The 12,381-nt window shown below is 37.5% G+C and overlaps 1 protein-coding gene across 4 annotated transcripts in view; it reads left to right on the forward strand.

Moving 5' to 3' along the window:
- The window catches only part of TRAK2 (trafficking kinesin protein 2), a 76,632-nt gene extending 64,473 nt beyond the window's left edge, over positions 1-12,159 (forward strand). For all 4 annotated transcript variants that reach the window (XM_027873661.1, XM_027873665.1, XM_027873662.1 and 1 more), the window contains 3 exons: positions 2,324-2,590; positions 3,199-3,298; positions 8,125-12,159. In XM_027873661.1, coding sequence (XP_027729462.1) covers positions 2,324-2,590; positions 3,199-3,298; positions 8,125-8,803 — 1,046 coding nt within the window. In that variant the 3' untranslated portion in view covers positions 8,804-12,159. The remainder of the gene's footprint in view (positions 1-2,323; positions 2,591-3,198; positions 3,299-8,124) is intronic.
- Positions 12,160-12,381: the final 222 nt, after the last annotated feature.

The raw sequence follows: 12,381 nt of genomic DNA on the forward strand, positions 1-12,381 counted from the left end.
GATAGAAGTGAGATGTGGCATGGGAGTAGAAACGGCAAGATATGACTCTTGATTGGATGAGTCTGCTGGATGATAGTGAGTTAAGTGGGACATCAGGGTTGTAAATCTGGATGGTTGGAAGCATGGTAGTGCTCTTGATAGTAAAAGGTGGGTTGGAAAAAAAGTTGGGTTTGGGAGAGGGAGAGGAAACAATGAACTTTGTTTTGAGATGCCTTTATCAAGGACATCCAGTTTGAAATATGGAATAGGTAGTTAGTGGTATGGAGTTAGTGCTCAAGAAAGAGATTAGGGGAGCAGCTAGTTGATGTAGTGAATAGAGCTCCGGCCTTGGAGTCAGGAGGACCTGAGTTCAAATCCAGCCTCAGACACTTGACACTTACTAGTGACCCTGGGCAAGTCACTTAACCCCAATTGCCTCACCAAAAAGCAAAAAAAAAATAAGAAAGAAAAAAAGAAATTAGGGCTGGCTCTGTATATCTGTAAGTTATCTGTATAGAGATGATAATTAAACTACTGGGAGCTGATGAAGACCCTAAGTAAGAGAGTGGAGGGATAAAGAATAGGGTATACTTACAATTAGGAGATATGGTTGCTACAGATGGTAGTTCAGCAAAAGAGCCCTCAAAGAAGCAATCAGATCTGTAGAGAGGCAGCCAAGAGAAAGCAGTGTCACAAAAACCTAGGGAGTATCAGATACTATAGAAAGATAAAAATTCTGACCAGACTACTAGCAGTGTGATCCTGGGCAAGTCACTTAACCCCAATTACCTCAGGAAAAAAAAAAAAAAAAGATAAAAATTGAGAACAGGCCCTTCAGTTTGCCAGTCAAGAGATTTTTGCCAATTTGATGGGTGAGATGAAACCTCAGAATTAATTTTATTTAAATTTCTATTATCAGCGATTTGGAGGAGTCTTTCATATGGTTGTTTGTAATTTGTAATTCTTTGAGAACTATATGTTCATATGCTTTAACAACTTATGCTTTGGAGAGTGGCTCTTGGTTTTATGTATTTGTGTTAGTTCCCCGTCTATCTTGGATATCAGCCCCGTATTTTTTTCCCCAGTCAATGGCTTCTCTTCTAAACCTAAGTTGCATTCATTTGTACATGCTAAAGCTTTTCAATTTCATTAACCAAAGTTACCTATTTTATCTTTTGTTATTGCCTCTGTCCCTTGTTTGATAAAGTCCTTTCCCTTAGCCATAGCTATCAAAAGTACCTGAATTTGTCCTCTTCCAATTTGTGTGTGTGGGGGGGTGTCCTTTACTATACTTTTGTATCCTCTTTGAATTTATTGTGGTAGATTGTTTAAGTTGTTGCTCTAAACCAGTTTCTACCAAGTTGCTTTCTAAAATTCACATCAAGAAGGGAGTTTGGGGTAAAAGATAATGAGTTCAGTTTTGAACATGTTGAGTTCAGGATAGAGTCATAGGGGATACCTGTGGTTAGTGGATGTGGCCTGGATGAAGATTCAGCAAAGATAACCTCTGCCTCTATCCTTGAAACAGTTCAAATTCTTTGTTTTTGGTTTGGTTTTTTTTTTTAAACCATGTACTATAATGTTCTTAACATTATATTACATTGCCACACTATTGGAGAACTCTACAAGTTCATAGGAAAATATACTTGTCATTCGGAATTAATTAATTTCAAATTTTTGTAGTATAGACACTATTCTGAAATCTCTCTGCACTATTAATATAAAAGGGATTCCTTCATTCAGTGAAAAAGAAGTAGATAACCCAGTAGATAAGTCCATTCCAATTCTGATTCTGTTTTGCCTATATATGATCAATACTAGTGGTATTTAGAATGGAATGAAATGAGATGATGCCAGAGTTCTTAGAATTATACTTCACAATTGAAGTGTATATAGATAGATAGATAGATAGATAGATATGTATATACTTAAGAATATGGAAGATGTATTCTTCCCCATTGAGCCCTTAGACACCCAGATCGGAGATATACTGACTGGTTTTTGGCTTATAAGTGCAGAGGCATAATTAAAGACCAGGAATTCTAGACCCTAATTCCCCACCCCTAGTTGCCCAACTTTCATTCAATAAGTTGAGTTTCATATACCTAAGAGTATTTTTTTTTTTTTGCCTACATCATCTTCAGATTTCAAAAGCTGATTGTGGAGATAGACTACTAAACCATTCTCATCACCCTCTCATAGTTCTGTTTCACTTTAAGAATTTTATGATACTTAACACTAAATAGCTGATTTTATTATTCCATATTTGTTTGGTTTTACTACCAGCTTCTCTTCCAAGGTAAAACACATTGACACTTCTAAAAGCTTCCCTTTTCCCACTCAGGATCTCAGACTCTACATCATTGGCAGCAACTTGCACAACCAAACCTGGGAACCATTCTTGACCCACGGCCAGGTGTCATTACGAAAGGCTTTACTTTATTGCCAGAAGATGCTATTTATCACCTTTCTGATTTAGAAGAAGATGAGGACGGGGGCATAACATTTCAGGTTCAGCAGTCTTTTCAGGAGGAAGGGAAATCTTCTGTGTCTAAGCCAGTACCCAGCATCTTCCTACCACCTCTTACTTCAGCAAGTGTGCCACTTACAGGTAACACAGAGCTTTCGGTTGAATATAATTATTCTTAGAAGACCTAAGCCATCAGCCTTCATTGCAGAGTGCTTGACTTTCTGAGTGCTTGACTAATTTGCTTTGTCAAAATTCCACTAAATACTGATAGATCTGTTTAGGTATGAAATGATGCAAGCCATAGAAATGGTAATTTGTCCAATAGAGCTATTGTTTTTCGAGACTATTATGTTTCAATATGAGTTTTATGTTTATTGATCTGTAATCTTTTGTAAAAGACAAAAAGAAAATCTTGATCTAGGAAGATTTGAAGTACAGAATGGGGAATAAAAATTTATAAGACAACTATGTTCACTTCAGCTACCTGTTAAAATGATAAGACTAATCTAGCTTTAATTTCAAGTTAAACATTGTTACATGATATAGCAGTATACTGTCCAGTCAATACTGTGACTCATACATAAAACTTTGTATATATTAAGTTATTATAGTCTTTTGGCATGTAAACATAAGAGACATAAGCCATTATGAGAAAAAATGAAAGTACCTTTGTACTCTTTGTGTAACTAAAGTAGTATATTTTGGTTTCCTGTTTGGTGCCCTAATATGCATTTTTGCCTATGTTACAGCCTCAAATCCGGGAAAATGTCTATCATCCACAAACTCCACATTTACCTTTACCACTTGTAGGATATTACACCCCTCTGATATCACTCAGGTTACCCCAAGGTAAGAGTATTCTCAATAATCTGTGATGTTTTCTTGTTTCACCAAGGGATTACATTCTGTGTCTTAGAGACCCTGGCCCACAAATTCAGAAGTAGTTGAAAAAGAAATCAGCACAATTCCAGCCACCGTTCAGTGTTTAATAGTGTACTTTGTATTCCTTTTTGATTTGTAGGACACTATGAGTAATCTAGAGTATATCTGTCTCACAAGCAGACCTCTGATAACCCTAGAGTCCACCAGATCTTCCTAGGTGTTGATAATTTCCTCACTACTTTCACCAAAGGTTTCAATCCACCGCATTTTGATTGTTTCCTAAGGAAGGAAAGTCTGTTTTCCCTTTACTGTTATCACCTTTCTACACCTTTTTAATTCTTCTTATTTTTCAACATGTCTGGCTTCTAACTCTTGACAGTTTCTATGAATAATTACTGTTGTCAAGATGGAACATCACCTTTTCCTATCCTCTTTTGTTCATTGATTTATGCTTAATATCTGATGGATCCTAATTTAATCATTACCAACTTTTCCTTCCATTGTAAACTTTGATGAGGTGTGGGGGAGTAGAAGATGTGGAGCATATATACCCAGGTATATTATCAAAAAGGTGATATCAAAAGTTTTTGTTTTGTTTTAAAGGTAGTATAAACTAGCAAATTGCTGTACTGAAGAGAGAAGTTGCTTTTCATTTTGGCTTTATCTTTGGTTTATTTATAAAATGTTCTAAGGTGCTTAAAGGGACTTCTAAATATTGAATATTAATGAAATTATGCTTATCTGTGAGGCTTAGAAACATTTATGATTTGTGTAAATACTTCAAAATGATCTTAATTATTCAGCGGGTAAAGCTTTTGCTTTAGAAACTTTCATCTTGATGCCAGATTTTGGATAATTGTTCTGTCCATTTATTTCTAAAAGATCTCCATATAAAACAGGCTCTTAATCAGAATTATGCAAATCCTAGGTGCACTTTGCAGTTAAGAAAGTTAAACCTAACTTCAAAGACAATCTTATTCCCCACAGCTATCCGATGTATCTATTCCTTTGCTAATTTTGATTTCTAATCTGAAATTTTTGTGGGGCATAACAATATGCTATTTCAAGTTCAACTGAGAATTTACCTTTTAAAATTCCAATAAACTGTCAAAGAAAAATCCTTTTCTTCCCTGATATCCTTTCTGAGCTTTACATTGGTCCAAGACAGAGTCTTACTAAGGTTCTTATGCCTTTGGTCAAGAACAAGCAGAGAAACAAAAGCTTTAGATAGCATGAGTATTTGAAAACATATACATACATATATATACATGCATACATATATATATTTATATATATATAAATAACACACACACACACACACATACATACGTGTGTGTGTGTGTGTGTGTGTGTGTGTCTGTGTGTCTGTGTGTGTGTGTTGCCTCTAACCTTTTTCTAGCCAGTAAGTGTTGGAAAAAGAAAGAAGGCTTGTAATGACTGTTTATTGCTTTTTTTCTCATTGCCTTCCTTTTGACTATTGTCTGGAGACCAAAGGTTGAGCTTAATTCCCTCCACTGTCATGGGGATCAGAGTTCTAAGGTCAGAGCTGAAAAATATATCCATAGAGGGATATTTAAGCTGCCTTTGAGTGATACAGTAAGGATATATATAAACTTGGGTTCTATGTTTCTGGGAGGAAATCATACTCTTAACAAAGTTGTTAGTATAATGTCACTCAGCATTACCAAGTAGGCCATTAAAAACAGACACATTTGGGGCAGCTAGGTGGTGCAGTGAAGAGAGCATCGGCCCTGGAGTCAGGAAGACCTGAGTTCAAATCTGGCCTCAGACACTTGCCACTTACTAGCTGTGTGACCCTGGGCAAGTCACTTAACCCCATTGCCTAGCCAAAAGTAAATAAACAACAACAACAACAAAAACAGACACATTCCTTCTCTAGGAAGGGATGGAGGGTTTTTTTTTTTTAATGTTTGTTTGAAGAGGGAAGATGTTATTATATAAAAGGCATATAAATAATCAAACCTTATTTTATCTATTATTTTATTTTATTTATAGAATAGAAATATTCTTTGAAAGTTGATAAAATTTATTTTATCGATATATTTCATTTATAGAATAGAAACTTGTTCTTTAAAAATTGGCCGTATAGAAAATTTCCACAAAGCAAATTATTTGCCCACTGATTTTTTTTATTGTAAAATTAGAAATGTATTCCCGTAGAAATAATGTCTAGCCCAAATAGACTAAAAATCCCTCCTCAGTACCATAAATATACAATGGGTTTTTACAAAATAACCAAATCTCTAGAGTAATGATAATAATAATAATAATTAATACTTACATAACACTAACTATGTGCCAGGCACCCTGCTCATACAATTTTATAATTATTTACAATTTTTACAATTATTATCTCATCTGATCCTCACAACAACCCTGGGAGGTAGATGTTACTTTTATCCCCATTTTGCAGTTGAGGAAGGTGATCAAAGAGATTAAATGACTTGCCCAGGGTCACACAGCTAGTAAGTGTCTGAAGCTGAATTTGAACTCAGGTTTGACCCAAGCCTGGCATTCTGTCCACTGCACCACCTAGCTGCCTCAAAGTTAGAAGGTATTATCTAAGCCAAGGGCTCTTAAATTTTTTTTTTTTTTTTTTTGCTTTTTGGTGAAACAGTTGGGGTTAAGTGACTTGCCCAGGGTCACACACAGGTAGTAAGTGTCAGGCGTCTGAGGGTGGATTTGAACTCAGGTCCTCCTGACTCCAAGGCCAGAGCTCCATCCACTGTGCCACCGAGCTGCCCCAGCTCTTAAATGTTTTTGTATCATAAATCCCTTTGACAGCCTGGTGAAGCCTGTGGACTCCTTATCACAATAATGTTTTAAAATTCATAGAAAGATATGTAGGATTAAAAAGAAAATCAATTATATTGAAATTCAGCCATCCAAAAAAATAAATAAATAAAAATGTTCATAAACTCCAGGTTAGGAGGGCCTGATCTTGGCCATCTAATCCAACCAATGCCTAAACAAGAATCCCTTCTATGACAGACATGACAAATGGTTATCCAGGCTTTCTTTAAGGCTTCCAGTGAAGGGGAAACTGCTACCTCCTAACCAGCCCGTTACACTTGGATAGCTCCCTTTATTTTTCCCCCATTTCCGCATGACAATCTTTCAAGTATTTGAAGACTGCTGTGATGTTACCCACCCTTCCCCAGCCTTCTTTTCATGCTAACCATCCCTAGGACCTTCAGTAATCCTCATATGGGATGTTGGCCCCTGCTGAACTTACTCCAGCAGATTAATGACCTTCCTAAAACATGGCACCTAGGGGCAGCTAGGTGGCACAGTGGATGGAGCACTGGCCCTGGAGTCAGGAGGACCTGAGTTCAAATCCAGCCTCAGACACATAACACTTAACTGTGTGACCCTGGGCAAGTCATTTAACCCCAATTGCCTCACAAGAAACAACAAAGGAAAACGAAACATGGCACCTAGAACTGAACGCAGTACTCCAGCTGTTGTCTGAACAGGACAGAATAGTGACGCCTCCCTGATCTTGGGCACTCTGCCTCTCTTCATGAAGCCTTATTTGGCTGACTTGTCATACTGCTGGCTCATATCCAGCTTGCAGTCCACTAAAACCCCTAGATATTTTTCAGACGAACCGCCCTATCTTTGTGAAGCTAAATTTTGGAAATGAAGGATAAGACTTTACAATTTTCCTTATGAAATTTAATCTTGGGGCAGCTAGGTGGCGCAGTGGGTAGAGCACCAGCCCTGGAGTCAGGAGGACCTGAGGTTCAAATCCGACCTCAGACACTTAACACTTACTAACTGTGTGACCTTGGGGAAGTCACTTAACCCCATTGCCTAGCCCACCCCCCAAAAAAAAATAAGAAGAAGAAATTTCATCTTGGTTTCAGCCTCATCTTCCAGCCTGTTGATATTTTTGGATTCTGATTCTGTAATCCAGTAGATTAGCTGTTCCTAAGTTATAGATCAACAATAAACTTGATAAGTATGCCATGCCTTTATCCAAGTGATTTGATAAAAATGTTAAAAATACAGAATCCCTTAGAGACAACATTTAGAGCACCTTTGGCCCTAACCATTCAATTAAGTTCAGTCCTTTACATGACTATACTTTAATCTATTTCACATCTCTTCTCTCCAAAGCATAGTGTGAGATTGCCTCCCTCCCCAAAAAGAGAGTCATTATTTTCTTTAATGCAACAGAGAGAACAGAAGGAAGGCCAGAAGAAGTCACAGAAAAGTAGGACAGCTTTGAAAGTTACATGTTGAATTGATTGTATACTTAAAAAGAAAAGCAAGATGTACATAAAGAAATTCACAATTTTATGGAAATCCTTTTTTTCTGTTCTGTTTATATGGAAGTGCTGATTTTATTTAGTATTTAAGTCCAGATTTTTTAAACATTTTTTAAAAAAATAAAATCTGATTTTATTTATTTTTGAGCTTAGATATTGAACTGAACTTAAAATTTTAACTGAAAGAACTCAAATATTAAGAAACCATACATTATATATAGTATTCTTACATTAACATATATAACATTTGTATACAGTCCTAGACTTTAAAATATCATATCAATACCTACCTATATTCCTTTGTAATTAGACACATGTGAAAAGGATTGTCTAGCGAGCCTTTTAGAGCCTAAAGCATCAGTGTGATTATTTTTATAAGTACATATTTTTGCATTTGAAAGATATGCTTTAAGTGAGATGCACCTGTAAAAAAGGTTTATGCTAAATGTTGACAGTAATTGTAATGATTATGCTACCAATCATCTGTTTTGTTTTTAGCTCCAACTTCCCATCATTATCCTGTGGAAGTACTGGTAGCAGTACACCTAGTACAGCGATGAATTCCCCTGCCCTGTCCTACAGGCTCAACATTGGGGAATCTATCAGCAGCCGACGAGACTATACCACCACCTGCAGCAGCACCAGGGGTCTGGCCAAACTTCTACAAGAACGAGGCATCTCTGCTAAAGTATACCATAGCCCTATTTCAGAGAACCCTCTCATCCTACCAGCCACTAAAGTCCCAGCCATTCCCTCCACCCCACCAAATACTCCATACCATTCACCTTGTCCGTCTCCTTTGCCTTTTGAACCCCGAGCATATCTCTCTGAAAACTTTCTTGCCTCTCGACCCGCTGAAACATTCCTACAGGAGGTGTATGGCTTGAGGCCTTCCAAGAACCTTCCAGATATTGGCCAGTCGAAGATGAACCTGGTAGACAGACTAAAGAGACTTGGAATAGCCAGGGTCATCCAGCCCCCTGAGATGAAGGAAAATGGAAAAAGCCAAGGGACAGAAATTGGCTTGCGAAGACCAGACTCTGCTACCTTCTTAAATGCAAGTAGCAATCTATTGGGCGGACTCAGGAGGAACCAGAGTCTTCCAGTCATGATGGGTGGCTTTGGAGCCCCAGTTTGCACATCTTCCCCTAAAATGGCTATCTTGAAGGAAGACTGAATTTGCATATGAAGGATAAACTTGTAGTGATCAGAGTAGTCTAATCTGAAGGAAAAAGAAAGTTGCAGAAGGTTGTGGATGTGAGAAAGAAAAAGAAGAATAATGAAGATGAGTGTGGTGAAAAGGTCCAGGGTACCAGCATCTGAGAAATGTATAAGCAGAAGAAATGGGTACAGGTGTTAGAAAGGAAGAGACAGAGAGCACTCCTGTAGCCTCAGGCTTTCTTGACTTGAACCAAAAAAAAAAAAGGCAAAGCAAAAGTAAAATTCTTTAATAGTAGAGTATATCTGAAATACATTGTGGACTTGTATTCTCATCCCTTTATGGCTGAGAATCACAAGCTGAGAGAAGTAAGTTTATAGAGGCAGAGAATAAAAGCAACTCCCATTGTCATTTGGAAATCCATTCTTTTTTCCAAGGCTGGTGCCTAAATCAGGATTAAAGTGATGAGTCCAGCTTGTTATTTAGCTGCAATGAGAAATTTTATACATTTTTCCCATTTGCTATTTAGTTATAAGCATGTCCATCACCTGCTATTTTCACAGTTGAAACAAAAAAACTAGGAATTTTACCTTTTTGTCAGATCAGAAGAAGCCCATGTTTCTTTCTGCCTCACGTCCAAAAAGCAAATAGGAGAATTACACTGAGCACAAGCACTATTCAAATTCCTTTTGTATTTGTAGCCACCTCTACAATTTTTTAAAATTTTTGTATTTTTGTACTATGCAAAAAACCAGTGCTCTTAGGGATTTCTTTATTATTTTCTTTTTCTACTTTAGCAAGCTTAGTGAACTGGAGCCAATGAAATCTATTACCAGAATTTCCTTTTGGAGGAGTGCAATGGTCAAGACATATGGACATAATTATGTGTGTCTCAGGTCTCTGTGGAGGCTGGGAAGAGTATAAAGAGGAAGTGCAATCTGTTGGAATTGGAGGTTGTTGTATTTTTTTTTTTTTAATAAAAGTTTGTTGCAGCTTTGGAAAGGAATCTTTCCAGAGTGGGCTATGCATATTTTTTTAATGGAAGAATACCTGTATTTGCACAAAGAAATTCTCAGGCACATTGAATTGTTAGATACTGAAAAAAATACCCAGGTACTTACTTTGGGGTTGTATTTTGATTTTATTCAATCTAAATGAAAAGTATAACACAAAATAAAGACCAAATAGGGGGTTGTTCTGCTGTGTCTGCTTGGTGAATCTATCCCATTCTCTAAGAATAAGCTTTTTAAAGGGTAGATCAAATGAAACATTGCTTTTACTCTTCCAAATGGGTTCCCTTTATATCTGTTGGCATCAGCAAACCCTTTGGTATTAGGTTTCAAATACCAAAATGAAATGCAAAGTTGTGACAGGAAGAAACAGATCCGTTTTTCCCAGGCCCACTGAATGACTTCTGCACCTCTATACATTACAGTAGCATCATTTGAATAGGACAGTTTGAAAATAAATGGAACCACTCAAGAGAAATGATTGATAAAAATGATGAGCAGAAATGCCTTTTTGCCCTTCTTTTTGTTTCCAGATGGGAAAAGTACAAATCTCTTTGGTACTGATTTGCATGGGTCTTACCACTTTGCCTCTTTTACATTGGTTGATTTTGTCAATGACCGTGATTTAGTGGAAAGAGGGCTTCTGTGGATGAGCTAGAGTAATCATGCTGTTCATGGGACCCGTCATTAGCCTGATTATGAGCAGCAGAAGCTTCTTCCCAACTTCTGAGGTGCGCTGTGTACTCAGCCATGAGGGTAAAAACCTCAGATGGCATATAGGTCAGGGAAAAAAAAAATCAGCTAACACTTGTACATTGTCAGTCATGAATTTTCGATCCTTTTAGTATTTTTGATACAACTTGACATTTTCTAAATGATACTTTAAAAAAAAAGTAAGGACAACTTCCTCTTCCTTCCATCTTGTGCCTAAAGAAGTGCAGTCACATGTTCAAAGAGGAATCCCAAACGTGGGCATAAATAAACTGACTTGAGTCCCCTAACTGTGAAGGATGCTTAAAAAAAAAAATCCTAGTTGCTTATGTTACAGGAAAAAAAACAACAGCCCCCAAACCCTCTATTTTTTAAAAGGGCATTTGAATGTGTTTTAGTTAAAGTAACTGTGTGGGCTTCCTGCTTTCTTTATAGTCAGATTTTTTTTTCTTTTCCTTCAAATGAACCAGATTTCAAATGTGTCTTTTGCTAGGATATTTGTGGTTTCTGAGAAGCAGCAAGAAGTGAAGCAACAGCAGAATAGAGCGGCCTGGGAGCCAGAAAACCACACAAAGTGTCAAATGTCAGGTTTCTGTAGTCTATTATATAAATATCTATACATTAAGCTAGATTTTGAAGTGTTCTCTATTAAGGAAATTTTAATTTATATGTACCTCTTCCCCCTCCTAAATTAGCCCTTTAATGCTCCCTAGGTAGTAGTCAACAATTAACTTAATTAGCAGCCAAGTAGCAAAGGTTTGGTTGAAGACAGACTGAGCCAGATGTCGGCATTCAGCCAGAGGGTCAAATACCAGTCCGTGTTGGTCGTTAAGAAGTGGGTCTGTGTAAGAAGTCAGGTGGAAAAATTGCAAAAGCCAGTCAAATGCTATCGTGGTACACACAGTCTAAGACTCTGCAGTGCAGCAGGATTTTGTCATGAGTTTTCAGTGGCGAAAAAGCCTCCTCCAATCTTCTGTCATGTTGCTATTACCATTCAGATATTATTTGCTGTCTTCACCATTTCCATGTTGGACTTGAAGACCAGTGTCAAAAACCAAACTTTTGTTTCTTTCTAGCCTTCAAGGAGGTTTTCTGTGTCTATACCTCTTGAGTAGAAGTAGTCCCTGTTAGCTAACAGGCTACCTACCTAAACTCAAAATAAAAAGTGGCCTCTCCTAACTTTAAAACTTGTGGAGAAAAGTTAATGATAATATTGGAGTAGCATAAGCACCTGGTTTAACTGCTGTGCCTTCCAACGCAAATCTGGCACTGAGGTGCAAAATCTGAGAGAAGAAACACATTAGAAGATGCTTACTGAGAAATGACTCCCTGTAATCTGTACTTGATACAATATTAAAGTATTATTGGTTCTGACAGATGAAAGTATGCCTGAATTCTCTAGGTCTGGTCTTAAAGTCTGATCATCTCTCCTTGGATGTGGAATGTATACATGTATTCCCCGTGTCCAGCACAGCAGTGAAATGCATTTGTGTATGCAGGAGTGACTGCGGCCAAGAGCATAGCACACCAGGGGAGGCTGCTGGCTAGCATTGTCTGATGTTTGGGAACGTGGCCTTGTGTCAGACAGCTTTGTGCACTTGACTTTATTTATGGCATGTAAAAAAGATAATAAACAACTTCTTTTAAAGATCACTTGTTCGCCTCTGGTTTTGTCTCAGATCTTTGTCTTTTCTTTCTGTTTATAATTGGGTTGGATACTAAAAGTTTTTTTCTCCCACTTCTGTTTGCTGCACTCACCCCTTGTACTCCTACATAAGCTACCAAGTTTGGGGGGAAATGGTCAAGCAGAAAACCTTTGGATTAATAGGAGTTCTGCTGCCCCCGCCAACAGTGAATCCCTAGATGATACTGGAC

The sequence above is a fragment of the Vombatus ursinus genome, unplaced genomic scaffold, assembly GCF_900497805.2.
Source record: "Vombatus ursinus unplaced genomic scaffold, bare-nosed wombat genome assembly UNPS02014802.1, whole genome shotgun sequence".
Taxonomy (NCBI): domain Eukaryota; kingdom Metazoa; phylum Chordata; class Mammalia; order Diprotodontia; family Vombatidae; genus Vombatus; species Vombatus ursinus.